The following is a 17,820-nucleotide window of genomic DNA, read 5'->3' as shown; positions in this document are numbered from 1 at the left end:
ACAACAACAACAACACACCTCTCCCCCTGAAACAGGAAATGAGAGTGATTTGTGGCCGCTGATTATTGGCACAGTCCACTTTGGGCTGATAGGCAGCGGGACTGGCGGGGCACGTCCACTCCTCCCGACATGAAATATGGAGGTAATATCTGTTGCCTTCTGTTGGAGGATCTTGACAGCTTCATGATTCAGCCAGTGTGTGTGTCTCTCTCTCTCTCTCTCACACACACACGCACACACACACACACACACACACACACACACACACACACACACACACACACACACACACACACAAAATACTTTAATGTTAGTGGTTAGTGGTGGGGGTTGTTTGTTCATGTAAAGAAAATTTATAGTGTAATTTACGTCTCCATGAATTTCACAAACGCTGTGAATAACACAACTGTTCATTTTCAAAGACACTTAATTTCTTCCACACAGTCGAAAAACATGCAAGTCATAATTTCTGATTCCTTTTTTTTTTTTGTAAGATATTCCACAATACTGGCTCAACCTTCTCCCCCAATACCCCCACTGCCAACATCAACACATCCATGGCCTTGCTTTGACCTTCTTCCCACTCATGGTTCACCTGCTGCGTGTCAGAAAAGACGTGAGAGCAGCACTCGAGCACTGTCAACACAGCCACTGTTTACTGTGGGAACGCAAAGAAAGCCAAGCACCCATAGCACAGAGAGGAGGGGCCCCGAGGTGACACTGACCTAAGATAATGTGACACCCACTGGGGGCAAATGCCCTGGGGGGAGTGGGGAGGATTGTCCTTTACTGCTGTGAGAATAAGTATTGGGGCAGAGAGAGAGAGAGAGACAGAGAGAGAGAGAGACAGAGACAGAGACAGAGAGAGAGAGAATTGAAGCAGGAGAACAGCAGTAGCATTAGACCGGGTCTACTCTCATGTGATGTAATTAGATTCCTGGTAATATGGGCTCGGGGATAAGGATGGAGGACAGAAGGAGGTGACTGAACACAGAGTGGGAGTGAGGGAGATGAGGAGGAGGAAGGGGACAGCGACAGGGAAGAGGATTGATTTCAGTTTAAACGCTGGAATGAGTCTCGCGGAGGGAAGGGGCTTGGTTGGTGCTGAAGCCCCGCCAGTTTTCCCTCCCAACTCCTCGGCACTCGAGTCTGTGAGGCCGTGTCAAGCCGAACACGGCCGCAGGAAACACTACACGCCCAGATTTTATGACCCACAACGTTTTCTGTTTGATCAGTAAAAGGAGAAAGAGAGTAAGTGAGGGATCCCCGTGGAGAGAAAACAAAAGAGAGTCAAATGAAGTTAAAATGTGAGAGACTAAATGTTTATGAGCACAAAGTGAGGTAATCTCTAAATGTTCCTTGAGGTTCCTACAACTCTAGGCAGAGAATGGGCACTTGTTATTTTATTGTATACAATATAAAAATAATTCACTTGCATTCCAAATGAATTTGACCACAAGCCGTCTTAGACGTGACATTGCGGCATCAGTGGAGTTGGGTTGGTCCGTGCAATTGAAGCCGAGCATAAAAACACAGACGATAACTCACTTAGAATCTTATTGCTTGCAAGTTATTATTATAAAACGTCCGTTTACAATCTGCATGTCACAATAAGGAGAACAGATGTTGTCAGCATGCAGTAGGAACAGCCAGAGAAAGACAACAGAGCATCGGAAGGTGCACATCCGCGATACATTTCTCCGTCTGTTAGAGCTCAACATATCTGTCAGCCAGCAATCAGATGTCAAAATAAAAAGCAAAGAACTTCTGGTGTCTACGAGACAGTCGCTGATGAAAGCATGAACTTTCAACGAGTCCATCAGACCGGCGTTGTCCTCTGATGGTCGTTCATTCCACTACAAACTGAGATACGGCTCTGCGGTTGGTCGGGGCCGCGGTGCCGAGCGCTCTTTCCTCGGTCAGGTGGACTGAAATACCTCCCTGTACAGCTGGCGCTTAGCAGGGCAGAAACAAGTGAGAAAAACGAACCAGATGAGCAGGTGCACACGCACACAGAGAGAGATCCAACCTCTCTTCTTGTGTTTGCTCTAATTCATCTGAGTGTCAGGCAGATGGGGAAATGTGTGGTAGGGTTGATGTTTGTGTGCCTTTTTGCCTTCTAGCTGCCAAAAAGAGGGAGTTGCATTTTGTCCAGGATCCTCCCACCCTCCCCCCTATTCACTGGGCCACATTTAGGTGCATGCCACTGAACCCCTAAATACAAGTTGGATACATTTTTATCTGACAGAGGTCACCAACTTTGTGAACCTTGACCACCTAAAGGAATAGCTATGATAGTTAGACCAATGTTGCCAGCACAGTTGAATCCATTGAGAAAAACAACATGTAGCCAAGTTACAATGTTTAGGGTTGACATCTCAACAGTGACTGAATGCAGGTCCGTCACCGACTCACATCCAACAAAGACACAATCGCCTGTTGAAAACGGTATCAAAATATGGAGCCAGTCTATGTTTAGAGCGACAATACAAAGTCATTTTTATGACCTTGTTTGTGCCTTTTGGCACACAATGATTTGGGCAACAGTAATGAGCTGTATTTAGCGTGCGCACACACACACACACACACACACACACACACACACAAACACACACAGAGAGAGAGAGAACAAAGCAACACATTGTTTTTCTCTGCTCTCTTTTTATGTAGAGCAAAGCTATGACATAATCTGTTTAAAACTCCATTAAAATGTACCCACCTTCCCAGCAACAATTTTCCTGTGGAAACATTAATGCTACTTTCCCATATTTCCCTGCTGCTCTTCAACTCTCAAGTAAACTCGGGGTTAATTTATATCTAGCACAGTTTACATTTATTGTAGCTTGTATTTCTTACATTTGTATTTCCATCTTTGTAAAATGTAGGTTCAATAATAATTACACTTCAATACTGGAACTAAAAAAAATATTCCCACACATGTAGAATGAATGAAGCAAGTCATCATCAGACAGTTTGCCATGCTAATCCCTTGGTCTTCTCTCTGCTGCATGCCGTAGATTAGTAGAAGCTGGACTGAGGAGCAGCCAGCCTATAGCTTATCTGTGAGGGCAAAGGGGCAGCAGAGCCCTGATGAATCCACTTCCTCTGGCTGTGTTTCTATTAACGACGAGATGGAGGCTGAATGAAGAAGTAAAGGGCTGTATAGTATGACTATGGACTTCATTTTGAATTAAGTGCTGCAGCTAACAATTTGTGTATCATCAATTCACTATAATTAATAATATGCCCAGAAAACCTCAGTTCACGGTGAAAGATACAGAGAGGGATTTCTTACAGCCCACGATGTCCGGTATGTTCTGACCAACAGAGCATAACCCCCAAATTATAAGGTATTATAATAACAAAAAAAAATTAAACACCCTAAAGAATAAAATGCAGCTCTGACTGGATTTAAGATCTGCATGGATAACCTCTGTTAGACAATTTTTAATAATTAACTTTGTTAAACCTCCAGAACATATAATGATTTCAATAATTCTGTATTTCATACCCATCCTTTACAAAATACCACAAGTGTCAGCGGACACCAATGACTGACTCAACTCCAACCAGATGTGGGCAACAATGTGGTCGTACATCTCAGTCTGTGCAGAGAGACATGAGGAATGTGGTCTGTCCGTACTCAGACAGCTAAACAAAGTTATCTGGCGGCAACATCATGGGACTAAAAGCTACTCCTCTCTCCCAACCACTGTTTATCTACCACTTTCCAAGTCTGTGTGTCTGTGTGTGTGTGTGTGTCTGTGTGTGTGTGTGTGTGTGTGTGTGTGTGTGTGTGTGTGTGTGTGTGTGTGTGTGTGTGTGTGTGTGTGTGCACGCATGTTTTATTTGGAATTTAGTAATCAGCCAAGCCTTTAGAGATGACCGGCACCTTGGGATTTAGGTCACCTGACACCAATCAGCTCAGACATCAAGTTTACACTTCCCAGATGAACAGAGGAGATAAGAGCAAAGTGTGGTATTTAACCAGCGTAAAGACAAACAGTCCCAACAGTCTCTCTCTTCAACAGAGAATACATAGTTTGGACAACTGAAACTGGGCAACAAAAATCAAATAAGGACTCCATGGGAGGTTTCACTCGCTCTCGGGAATTTGCCTTTACCATTGAGGGAACATGGGTGCGGTAAAAAAAAAAAACAGGACGTATGTGGGTGTGGTCACTATTCCAGGACGCACTGATCTAATCTCTCATCTTTCTCCCGGCCTCATGATGCTCTCTGCCACCGACGAACGTCCGGTGCACCTGCTGACAGGTGGAGAGGAGATATGCTGTGGTTTCACCCCAACCTGTCCGACTGGATCAGCAGGTGTTAACTCACATGCACGCACGCACACGCACACACACACACACACACACACACACCCCAGCAAAGATCATGTAACTGCAATTATGCATCATTAATGTGCCCGAAAAGAACAGATATAGAAAATGACATAAATTGCATCCCTATTGATAAGCAGACGCTTGCGTCACTCAGTCCACACACCTACCAATTAAAGAGAATTTGTTACAGCAAACAGTATGTGTGGTACTGTGACACACCTGTACTCAAACCATCCGTTAATGTTTCTAAATTTTCCACTTGTGTTGTAAATGACAAAGAATGCCGGTCACATGTTCCCGTGCTGCGAACTGACAGTCGACCAGAGAGGAGAAGAACAGCCCCAACTGGCTCTCTAGGATTCCAACCATACCTCATAAAAAGAGACAATGAAAGAGCTGGGGCAACACGGAGCTCAAACCCCAGACTTACTGACAGCATATACTGCAGGTACATGTGGGAGTTTAGATTCTTAATACAGAATAAATATCAGTATTTGAATGGACATAGGAGAGTGTCAATAGTAAATATTGCCATGAAGTTACTAAGGTGTTGACTCGAACTTGAGCCATGAATTGTTTTGCCTGTACTTTTTTAAATATTGCCAAATTGGCTCCATTAAATGTATGCAGAACTAGCTCTCAGTAGTTTCCATTTGGAATATGCATGTACAAGCAATCGCCACTACTTTGGTAATGAAGGAAACACTAAAAACGGGATGATTCACAAGCCAGTTCTGGAGTTAAAGGAGGGTCTTTTTTTATGACTTATGGGCGTGTATACTCTACGGACATAGGGGGTAATGGCAACTCAAGAAGGTGCAAGTCCCACTGAAACTAAAACCTTGAGTGTCATGTCTGTGTTCATATCTTAACGAGTTGTGCGATGAGAACAAGAACGCATTCTGACACAAATTGCGGTTCACATCACGTCTCTCTCGCACGCAGAAAATACCAACGTACCACGAATGTCAGACGTCGAGCGTCAAGCAGTTCAACTGAATGTACAGCTTTGAAGTTGTGCTGCACTTCCTTTCAAGTTGTTGTTTTTGTCATGTAACATAATAATAATAATAATAATAATATTAATAATATTAATAAACTGTAACAGCTAATAAAGATGTGATTTAGAAACGGTGCCTCAAAAACAAAGTCAAACCGAATATAAAAAGATTGTTTTTCCCCTCTGTATTGTGTTTACGTTTAAAAGAATAATTAAATCCCTATATGCCAATACATCAGTTTGTTATAACTACCAAATATCAATAACAGGAGGTTGAACATAAATTATAATGCAAACAAATGTATGACTGTCCCTGTATTACCTTTAGGCAAACAAACGCTCGGCAGGATTCAGGTTTCACATGAGCGGAGACTGGCTGAGTCACAGATTGGCACTTTTCATCCAGACGCATTTGGATCGCCCAATTTGTATTTGAACACTGAAAACGACAGTGGCGTCATTACGCCTGCTGTGCTCTTTAATAGCCGATTGCAGCGCGGAGTTACGGTCAAATTATTTTTGTATCCTGTTTGCAAGTTACTTTCTGTCGCTGGCAACAGGCGCCGTACTAAAAAGGGTTAAAAAGTCTAATATCTCTGCCACACGGCAGACACCACCACCACCACGAGCATGGAGGGGTCTGACAGCGAGCTAAGCAGACATGCTTTCTCGTTTCCATCGTGCATGTCTCACAAGCAGGGTGAGATGCACCGCCATTATATATATATATATATATATATATATATATATATATATATATATATATATATATATATATATCTTTGACTTTGTGATTCTGTTTAGGCCAGCAGAGAAGGCCTAGCTGGCCCTGACGGGCCCTCACTGGAAAATGATACACATCCCTTACACATGTGTCGTCACACAACCTTCACAATGGGCTTCCAACCGAGTCCTAAACTTCACCTTTATGACGCAGCAAATGTCCAGAGTACACAGTACAAAGAGCAGGGTAAACAAAAGCGACTCGCTGGATTGAGGAAGTGCCACACGGGAAGTAGAGTGGGAGCAACGGAGAGGCAGATATAGTGAAAATGGATCTAAAGAAAAGCTGAGCAGCAACAACTACAACAACAACAAAAAAGCCCCTTCAAAGAGAGACAAGAAATCGACAGCAGAGCACAGTAACACATGGCGATGCTGAAAATGACTCTCCTTATTGTAGTCATTCCCACTGCACATTTTTCCCAGCTGCTCTCTGTGATAACATTGTTTAAAAGTGTGCTGTGCTTTCTGTGGCCCTCACAAGTCTTGGGACCACAACAACTCACCGCTAAACTCTCTCTTACAGAAGCAGCAGCTCCAGCTGCGAAGAGACGACTGCACATACCAGGCCTATTATGTGCACTTCAACCAAAATAAAAAAGTCTGTTTGACAGAAAGAGAGTACTACTTGTCCACTGTGACTCAGCAAGCAACTAGGCCACAATCCAGTTCCAACCGTCCCCCTATCAGCCCATTTACATCAAGAAGAATAGAAATCAACCGCCCCTGAAAAGAAACAGTGAGTCTGTGAGCACTCGGAGCAGAGGAGCCCCACAGGGAAATTAGATTTCTTGTCTAATTTATGAGCTCTGGAGCCCAGTAGAGCTGCAGGTCATGGAGGGACGTCTGCGTTCGACAGCAATCTTCTGCCTATTTGCGCCAATAAGATTAAAGAAAAAATGGGTGAGTCTCTTTGTGTCACACAGCTTTGTGCAGTACATCCCCAGTGCAGGAACTGTTAGAAAAACACAAAAATACATACTATAATTATGTTCACCAGCTGTATCACTAACCCCGTATGGATGTACTGGCTCGGGTCAAACCCTTTGTAAAACATGATAACGCCATATCAGATTGATGCGAATAGATGGCATAGTCGCCGACACCCAATCCAGCATTTTAGTCTGTGTAAGAGGCTTTTCTGATACCGGTATTGAGACGACTCTGGTAGAAAGCCTCATTCGGTTTGACCATCTGTGTGGCTCTCGCTTGACGCACAGTATCAGCAATAGATGATGTCAGGTAGGGAAATATCGGGCTGAAAAAAGTAATGTTGCGCATGTTAAGAATATGCATTTATCACAGCGGCAACATTTCAGAAAAGCTAATAGCAAAAAAGGGGAAAGATTCTATACATGTTTTACTACTTTTCCCACAGTTAGGTCAATAAGGTTTCCAATATAAAAATAAATGACATTCATTCTGAAGAGATGTTCAATGATTGTGTCAAACTTCCCTGGAGTTTCTGGGTCATTATGTCCTCCAGAGGAGAGTTTAAGGTAAGGTCCAGCAGCATTTGCTTGCGTAGGAGCCATACCAGGGCCTATAAAATAACTGTCAGTGACATACAGCAGACACCTGAGACACTAAAATACTAATCTTAGCCAGCTCCAGCTATGTAAACAGAGCATTCCTGAGCAGGACAGAGTGCAAGGGAACAGTGCTGTGTGCATGAGTGTGTGCACGCTTGTGCATATGCGTGTGTCTGCTCTGCATGCAACTTAGAGGACAATATCTGCATGCAAATGCAATGAACCTACATATTTATCCAAAGGGCGTGGATTATTGATTTAACTTTAAATGTTAGTCTATGTCTGCGTGTGTGTGTGTGTGTGTGTGTGTGTGTGTGTGTGTGTGTGTGTGTGTGTGTGTGTGTGTGTAAAGCTAAAGTGATAGTATGGCATTGCAAAGTGACAAATGTAATTCAGATGCAGCTCACCCAACTCTGCACATTTGACCCAAGACACAGCTAAAAGTAAATAAATCACATGATGCCCACATGAGAGTCTTGCAAATAGCAGCAACATTGTGCAGTGTGTGGTAAACCTCAGCATCACTGAGCCTCCACTAAGACCGCGACAGTCAGTCAATGTGCTGCTGAGCGGTCTTCAGGTAAACTGCATGCTGTGTGGCACTATTTCCATACAGAAAGATAGCGATGAAACCAGTGTACCTTTACCATCAAGACACAAGAACTCCACGCTGTGGAGCGAAAGCTCAAATCCGGGGGCCGACTCGGCTACCAAAACCATACGCACAACTGCTCCAGTGTCAGTTTTTGTGAGGCAGCTGGTTTACTTTAATTATGACTACAAAGTCCAAAGTGGTGAGCTTGGGAATTTGTTTATAACACACACTTGAGAAATGGGTGTTTCAGCTTAAAATATTAAAACTTGTGGACGAAGCTAAGCCTTTTTATCTTGTAGGGAAGCCATTTAAGTCAGTAATTCTGGTATTTCATGGTGTGTCAACAAGTCTATATAAGATTAGAGATGGAAAGAAACGAGACTGCTCACAACAAACACATTTTATAGGGATACTGCAGCAAAAGTGTCATTGGATTGTTGTGAAACCTCAACAGATTATGGTTGAGTCATTGAGGACAATACAGTCCTGACAAGATAACACAGAGAAAGGCCCCATCAAGCCTCTCCGCTGTCAGCAGATTCGAAAATGTCTGATAGATGTCTGGCTGGTGAGTCGCTTACGGTAGTACCAGTTCCTGAATTATGAACGCAAATGGACTCCTTTCAGCTTTCACAGAAACACTGCACTGGAGTTTCAACTGCAGAGGGGATTTAACTCAATGTCAAATAAACTGAGGAGGGGGAGCGTCAGAATAAGAGAGTCGAGGTGAAGATGTACAATATCTTCTTCTTAAGGGAGGGTGGGATTATCATAATCATGTGGAAAAGAGCAGTCAATGTGTGAACATTTACATATAGAGTATGGTGAACTGCCGGAACATGAGCCTAAACTTCCAAGATCTATCGTCAGGCACATTTAACAGCTTTGTGAAAAAGAAAAAAAAATGGAAACGCAGAGGAATGGAGTCGTGTTGCTCGTATTTACATTGCATTTTTATTCTTGTGTTGGGAATAAGTGTCACACGAACAGACATCCCCTCTACAGACGAGATGCTGACGCCAACAGTGAAGAAAGAAGGTGGACACCAGTGACCTCTTAAGACTGAATCCTTTCCTCGTCTTTGCTAATTAGTCTCTGGCAGTCTAATTAAGATTCCATCATCGAGCCGTCACATTTCCCTCACTTGTTCAGTAAATGATGAGTGCATGGACCACCTCTGCCTGTGGAGGAGGACACAGCTTCTGCGTCGTTCTCATACAGTATTGTACGTTCGCTGACCTTTAAGTGCTCATGTGAATACTGACATTCACGCTCCACTCTCTCTCACAAACACACGCGTGTGACTTTTCAGGAGAATTATATTGTGCAGCGTGTCCTATGACCAAATCAAAATTAAATCACATTTGGCCCATATCGCCTAGATTCTTAGTGTTTTGCGCCCCAAATTTTTTTTTTTTCCTGTTTTAAGGTTTTAGAGACTAATAAATGCTTGGATCTGTGCCAACTTGGCTTTGATCCAACCTTATATACTTCTGAGAAAGGTTAGCAACAATAACCAACCGCCGAAAGATGATTGTGATAAAATGTAATTCAAACAATAGAAAAAACTGATATTCTATTCCAGGCTTACATATTAATATACCCGTGTGTGTATGTGTGTGTGTGTGTGTACGTGTGTGTGTGTGTGTGTGTGTACGTGTGTGGTCCCCAGCATGCAGTTAATCGTTTGGTGTGTGTGCCGCTAAGTTGAAGAGGCATGACACGACTGGAAACAACAGGCTTCAAAGTGAGCGGTGCAGGGATCTGTGGAGATGGAGTCATGCGGTGAGAGCCCAGCTTTAGGGGACACACAAGCACAGCAGACGCACAGTCATCTGGTAGAGCCACGCAGGTTGACACAGGGATATCAGACAGTTGCAATAGCTGTGGGACGCGGTGTCACAAGAAGGCGTCTGCGCTGGTACATGGAAACAACGGCAGGCACCTTTTATTTATTTCTTTAACAGTGCACTCTGCATATAGGTACAAATACATTCCATAAACAGTGCTCAGGTCAGTTTTAGTGACATAGACAACAGCAAATCAGTGATGCTTTCTCAGAGAGGTTAAAAAGGAATAGTTTGGAAAAAACAAGTATTCACTTTCATACAGAAAAACAAAGTGTGACAGGATTTTTATGTGCAGGACTAACTCTTGCCTGGCAACTGTTCCAATATTGGGATTGAATAATGGATTTTTGTTGTTGTTTTCAGGCAGAGTGAGATGTATGGATGTGTAATAGTGACCGTTTCCTCTCCTGGTACGATCAGAGCAATTTGTTACCTTCGGATCACCTTTCCTCACCACAAGCCTGAACGCGTGTTGTTGATATGTCTTGCTTTCTTGTAATCCTTCTCTGCCAATTGTTTCACTTATAATCCTTCACTCTCTCTCCCTTCAAAGTGACTGCCGCCCACACAAAGCCGTCTTTAGTGCTTTGCCACACACAGTCACCCAATAACCGCCGTGAAGTGACCTGTTGGAACGATTATTTTCGTTAGGACTCAAGCAGGAAAAGGACAGGGTAGGAGGGGCCCGGTCCGAACGGGGCTGCCCCTTAATTAGAGCCGCTCAATTCCCATGCTCGCACGACAATAGGTGGTGAGAGAAAAGATGAAGACTTGAGAGGGGTCAGCGATAAAGGGAGTTGACGAGATGAATAGACCGCCGAAATATGATGAGGAATGAGGCAGCGTGGCTCAACGAGGCATTGTGTGCCACTGCAGGAAGACCGCGGGAGTTTGGGCCTGTGCGTGTGTGCTGGGCACAAACAGGCAGACTTGAGTCTAAATCCTCTTAATCAGGGCTAGTCTGTTCTCTAAACCTGTAGATACTCCCTTGTTTTGTCTGTGTGTGCACATGAATGTGCGCGAGTAAGCTTCCGAAAGACCTTACATTAACGGGATTTGTGTAAACAGACCCCAAGGCCTCCACCAGAACGTAATTAAAAGTAAAGAAAAGACGGAAGCAGGCTGGGGAAGAAAGGCCTTTATATCTCAAGGAGCCCGGGAGATAAATTATAGATTTTCTGGGTGCAACTACCGCTGGAAAGATAACAAGCAGACGGTTAGTTTTAATGACAACAAATTACAACTGTGGAGGCTTTCAAGTGTCTTTTCACCGTCATGTGTGTGAAGAAGTCAAAAGTGCTGCAGCGTGTTATTACAGGAACATGAGGTCGAGTTAAAAATGTACAAGCACTTTACCACGTTTCTTTGTGCAGAAGTGAAGTCCCTGCTGAATTAAAAAAAAGCTTTTAAAAATGCATAAAACTTTCAACTGGTGGCATTTTTCTCGAGCACATCCACTTGTTAATAGTCTCGCCATATTAAAGCCCAACAACCACTAGGCTGCCACTACAGGCATCACTACATCTCATATGATCCTGGCCCTGGCTCGATACAGGACACAGCACAGACCTGCCTCTACTCAAACACTGTACAGCTTGCATGTAAAGTGACGGCTGGCAAAGACACGGTGAACAAAGCGTTCATGTCTCGGTAAAACGCCTCACCACTCTGACTTTTGACTTCACATTTGAGTGTTCAAAAGGTTGCTCTGGTTCCGAATGGCTGGTTGAAAAGCAGGATCTAAACCTTGAAAAGGTCTCGGTGCTGTACCTTTTCTATGGAAAATAGGGAAAGCAAACGAATATTTTTATGAGATCTGAGGCTAATTTCGCTAACACTGAGCAGCATCGCAGTCCAGATGGGGGATTATGCTAACCAAGCAGTAGATCTGACAGTGTGGGAATGAATGAAAGCCTTTTGAGCAGATCTGTCAACTCATCCAACACATTGGCTAGGTTAACGGGTACCTTTGGCACTGAAACCAACGCAGTCTGATATTAAGCTCGGAGCTTTAATTTCCCTGTGTGTTCTGACACTCGTAAGGAGCTCAGCATTTCATGGTTTCAGGCGGAGGCTTTGATTTCCAGTGCAGACCGTAGTAAAGGTCGCCCAGAAGAAAAAAAAAAACAGCAAGTCATAATGTCACCTCTTCAACTCTTGTTTGAAGAACCAACAAACTGTTTCTCTTGGTCCCGACGTTTCTTGGCGTTTCAGGGCCGTCTTCAGGAACTTTTGTCAACCGTGTCTAAGTCTTGAGGCCTTCCTCAGAAACGTGCACTCCTTTGCTGTGCATGTACACAATTTGAGGGCACTGGATGAGAGCAGTCTTCAAAGGAAACGAAAGGAAACTGCCCACCCCCACCCACTCGCCTACTCACTCTACTAGACTCGCTATCGTAAATTAGTTGGCCTTTCTCTACTCTGACAGAGTGTGTAACGTCGAGCGCCAAGTGTGACCAATCCGCATTCACACTCAATACGACTTGAGCTAATTACCAAAAAAGAAAGCCTATTCTTCAGTCAACAAAACAAAAAGGACTGCACACACACGTGTACCTCTTTAGTGGCATTACAAAACAGTGCTGCATTAGTGAAAGAGCATTTCAGTGTCTATTGAGTTGGTAACAGTGTCCCTCCACTGTGTTTAAATGCAGAGCTTAAGCTGGGTACCGACACACAAACACAAATTAGGCAAGATGCTTATACTGTACATGTGACTTCTATCTCCCCATGTCTCTTGCTCTCATACACACCCACACACACCCTGAAATTGAAGCCAGAGATCTTTCCTAAAGCCTGCTACGAGGGAGGAAGTGAAGTCGTTCCACCGCTGTCAGGGAATACAAAGGTGGAGGCGCGGTTAGGGTTAGGAGGGGTGTCCAACATCCTGCTGAGAGAAAGGAAATAAACACTTCCATATGCAATGCCTGCCAGAAATACTCAATCACACACACGGAGCTCAGAGTTAATGCTGTAACACAGTGTTGTAAATTTGAGCAGCCCCGGTTTGTAGATCGCACCACCATTATGAAAGGGAGAATATTTTCTGCATCCAGAAATTTATAGCTCGTGAGGCCTCGTTCATCACACCAGCTCCGCGATACAGTGCGTCTCAGGGAGAAATACACTCTTCTGGAGCCGTAGTTCCTCAATCCCATGATTGGTCTGGGAGAGCAATGGTTGTTGTAGGGGAAGAGGATTCATATCGTGCGAGAGCGTTGGTCACATGCGGCAAATCCTGTTTACCAGAGCTACAACTCACACACACACACACACACACACAAAACCCTTCCCCCGGGGAAACCTATGAACTCTGGGCCACTTTTCATGTCCAGAAAACACACACATTCATGCACACAGATTTGGTTTTATAGTCCTTGTGAAGACCTTTGTTGGCTACAAGCCCAACAATGACCACACACACACACACACACACACGCACACACACACACACACACACAAACACACACACACACACCTAAAAGCTAATCTTAATCGTAGACAGTAATGGCCACCATATTTCTGTACGCAAGAAAAATACAATGAAAGAACGCACACAAGCAGAGTAATCGTTTTGCATATGTGGCACACACTAGGTCATCTTCTTAAAAAGAATTTTCCATAAAAAGGCGCTGGTGTTTATCCAATTGACAAGTTTTATTATTGCATGAGTTTCTGCTTCCAAATGCAGCAAACCGTCTTTGTCAAAACAGCATCATTGGAGCGCTTTAGGGCAGGGTTAGTAGCTGCTGGTAAAAAAAACAACAACAACAATAGTGCATATCTGTGGGCTTTTATGAAGAAAAAAAATCCATAATTACATAATCTGGGTATTTTCCCACAGTTTCTGCCCGATCGATACACAGCGAAGTGGGCTTCCCATGGCTTGGACACGGGAGCAGTGCACACATGTGTGGTTGTGCAGTGAGTGTGCGTCTCCAGCATTTTTTCCACTGATACCCAAAGCAAACAATACAATCTCTGCAGCAGAACGCTGGTTAGAGCCTTTTATCTGCATGCATGTGCAGGTCTTAATAAAGCGCTGAAGGTCCCAACCGAACTCTTTTCAACAAGTCTTTATACTGTTGGCAGTCAACAGCAGCAACTACTTTGTGAAGTGAGCCAACACACTGCAGCAGCAGCAGCACATCTCCACATGTCCCACTTGATTAAAGTGAGAAAATGGCACAAGCGGTGGGTAAAATTAGGCCACTTAGATTTTACAGATGGCCCTTGTTGCCGAGCATATTTTCTCAATTAGGGCCGATTAGGGAGGGAAATTCCCAGACAGCGTGAATTATTAAAAAACTTGAAATGGATTCTGATCATGTGATGTTGTATGGCGGTGACAGGCGACATCCCCAGATGGGTCCTTGAAAAAAGGGGGTGGCGCTGGGACCAGTAAGACTTCTGATTGGTCCAAAGTGAGGAGCGAGCTTCCTCATAATCAACACTTGCTGATGTTATCAGACAGGGCTTTTAAAAATTATGAATTCCCACTGGCGATTCCCTCAGAATTTTTTGCACAATTAAAATTTAAGAAATAACTCCAGAATTCCCCGACAAGCAGACTTTTGAAACACATGGACCTAAGTTTGTGTTTTTTTTTTTCTCCTGCAGCAAGAGTTGTATCAGAACACACAACCTCTGCAGTTACTGAAATGGGAGCAAGCGAGCTACCACAATAGTGAGCCACCAGGAAACTGAATAATGCCGTAAGTCAAGTGCCTCAGCAAACAAAAACACAGAGATCCTGAAGAATTCAAAGCAGACGATCAGGTGTTCAAATTATCATTTTGAATCTGTTGAGTCAATACTAAAACATTAAGAGCAGCCCTTTCAAACTTATGTACAGTCCCCTTTGAGTCAAGCTCACAGGTGCTTTCACTTGTTTTGCACAATTAGGCCTCTTCTCAAGACTGTGGCCTAATCTCCACACTAAAAATCCTCAAAACCTGAACCCTCAGGGATTTACTGACACATATCTATCCATCTATAGATATATCTATATAGATAGATAATGCTTGCATTCCTCTAATTCATGTATTTTTATGTTCCATTTTTAATCCATAATGTTGTGGTTTAACAGTATTTTATCTGGCTAAATGCCCACGTGCCTCTTTGTTTACGTCTCCATTCTTCCATTGGGAACTGTGTGTTTAACCTCATGTTGCAATGCATTGTGGGTAATTCCCTTAGGAAGCCATTCCCTTACGGAAACACGTTAGGAAAAGCACAGTTTCAAAACAATACAAATGAACGCTGCTAGCTCGTGGTCACGCCTTACTGGGACAGCTGAATAAAAACAGAGGCATCAGTAATGTTGTCAGCAAACAACTGGACCTTTTTTCTCTGTCAGAGTTCCAAAAAACGTCTGCCATGTCCGGTGACGTCACACAAAATCGCTTGCTACGCTTATCTTCAGCCTGAGTAGCTGTGTAATCAGTCAATAAGTGAAAACACCTGTGTGTGTGACCCTTGTTTAGTTGTTGCGCCGTTTTGTTGCAACCTGTAGCAACGCTATCCTGACAATAATATGACAGCACTTTGATGCTGCCTTCCATATAGCTCCTTTAAAAATAAAAAAATAAAATAAAATCAGTGTGCCACTGCTGAGCTGGCCCAGACAGCTTGGCCGCCAGCCAAATTCACAGGTTCTAAACATGTGAAATTGTCCTTGAAGAGTTGCTGCTCTTTTGTACGTCTCTACGGGAAGTTAGAGTGGCCCCCGAGCATCCTTTCAGCGGTCTGCTTCGCCACTACTGGGAGCCCGTCAGAGAGCCTCAGTGTCAAACGGCCCGGCCCTGCTGAGTCAAGCTGACCACGAACTAGACAGACCAGCCACACTGGCCCGGCCTTCTCCTCCTGTGGGTGACTGATTGTTTCCATTCTTGTAAGGCGTAAGAGAAGTGTTGCCAGTCTAGCAGGTTTGAGTAGTTGAGTGACAGATGCCGAGGCCCTAGCAGAACTCAAGAGCCAGGCTAATTCTGACTTTGCATTACTGAATCTTACTTAAATTATGTATAGACCCTCGCTTGTGCCAGTGTATACAATATCCTGTAGCAACATGGAAGTGACCTGTGACTCATACAAGCCCCTGAAGGTCAAAGTGCAGCCCAATTACCTTTATTCAAAGTAAGGGGATGAGCAAAACCTGGACGGATGTGATTATTTCAGGTGTTGACTGTACTCTTCAAAGATGCCAGAGTTCAAAATATAAAGCAGTGATGTTTCTTTAACATGCGGGACATTTAAAAAAGAGTTGGTTAAGAGACCAAAACTTGTGCCGTTTCCATCTCTCTGGACCAGACAGGTGGTTCATGTTCATCGCAAGGTGTACAATGTGCCGATTCTTTGAAGTAATATCAACCATTCGACAATTGGATGATGAACCGATATTTCGCCTGTAGGAATTTATTTCAACATATTACTAATTCAATAAGTAAAGCAGAGAACTCCTCCCGGAAAGCAAAGACAACTTGGTTTTCTTTCTTTCCATTGTGAGCTAACTTCTAATCTTAATTGATTATTTAATGGCAGCCGGATTGGCGAGTGTTTCCTTCTGTTCTAATACAAAGCTTGGCGCACACGCACACACGACATAGTGTTACTTTTTCAACAAACAAACAAAAACTGTGCAGTTTTAAAAAGGGGGAGAAGTTTGAACGGACTTTCGCGCGTGGCCGCTGCGTCTCTCGGTCCTTACCTTGCCTGACAGTTTTCAACCTGACGGGACCTTTGCAGTTCTTTATCACGGTCTGTACGTCGTACAAGGGTAATCCCGAAATCGAGAGATTCTCCACCTCCAGCAGCAGTTCTCCTTCGTTTATTTTCCCAATTTTGTAAACCGTGACCTCCTCGTCAACTTGCCCGATGTAGGCGAACTCCCCGTTCTCCGCTCCGCCGCGCAGCGGCACGTTCACGTCGCCGCGGGCGTCTTTGGAGACGGAGCACTCGCTCACTCTGGAGGTCCAGTGGTTCTTCTTCAGCGCGGGGTTGGACATTGTGAACAGTTTTAGAGCCGAAAAAAAAACAACTAAAAACCGGCGGGCTCTGCCGCTGGGGGCGAGAGGTAAGTCACAGCAGCTATGCCTCTCAGAAAGTCGGCTTGTATCCGGGTGAAGCGCAGCAAACTTTCTTTCTCTTCCACGGAAACATGAGTACCTCTGACAGTGTTGTCGCTCTCCCGGGGTGCGAAATCACGCCATACCCGTCGGCTCTTAAGTCACTCCTTAATGCGTTATTCCCTTAACGTATCCGCAGTTTTAATCCATGTTTATCGGTGTCCTTTCACGTGTGCCACGGACTCCACTCGCGCCCACTTATCAAATCCTCCCGGTTCTTCAAAAAAAACTAACTTTAAACGGCGTTTCTTTCTTTCCTCCAGTGAAACTGTTACTTTGTCGGAGGTTGACAGCGTCTGCGGCTCCTTCGACCAGGTATAACGCTCTCGCGCACTTAGCTGAGTCTCATTCCCAGTCCGTGCTCTTGTGTCGCGCTGGGAATGTGTTGCTGTTCGTGCCGCATTCAGGTGCTGTCGGAAAATTCCAGTGAGGTTCAGGCGAACGACACAACACTGTGGGTGGGAGTGTTAAAATCTGGACATATCGTTCGAATAAATACAAGTAAAATAGAGGTGGACATCGTCAGTAAAGCCTTACATTTCTAAATATGTATCCTAAGTTCATTTGTGTCGTGTATTTTTATTTTAAAA

The 17,820-nt window shown here is 44.0% G+C and overlaps 1 protein-coding gene across 5 annotated transcripts in view; it reads right to left on the bottom strand.

Moving 5' to 3' along the window:
* Positions 1-17,529, bottom strand: part of magi1b (membrane associated guanylate kinase, WW and PDZ domain containing 1b) — a 117,491-nt gene extending 99,962 nt beyond the window's left edge. For 3 of the 5 annotated variants that reach the window (XM_068593377.1, XM_068593379.1, XM_068593378.1), the window contains exon 1: positions 16,813-17,529. In XM_068593377.1, coding sequence (XP_068449478.1) covers positions 16,813-17,110 — 298 coding nt within the window. In that variant the 5' untranslated portion in view covers positions 17,111-17,529. The remainder of the gene's footprint in view (positions 1-16,812) is intronic. The other 2 variants (XM_068593380.1, XM_068593381.1) reach the window with 2 other exon arrangements.
* Between the last annotated feature and the right edge of the window lie 291 nt (positions 17,530-17,820).

Source organism: Clinocottus analis, unplaced genomic scaffold (genome assembly GCF_023055335.1).
Source record: "Clinocottus analis isolate CAN_PGR_092001 unplaced genomic scaffold, fCliAna1.0.p SCAF_3, whole genome shotgun sequence".
NCBI lineage: Eukaryota > Metazoa > Chordata > Actinopteri > Perciformes > Cottidae > Clinocottus > Clinocottus analis.
Note: the sequence above shows the minus strand (reverse complement) of the source record. Positions and strands in the feature narration are given on the sequence as shown.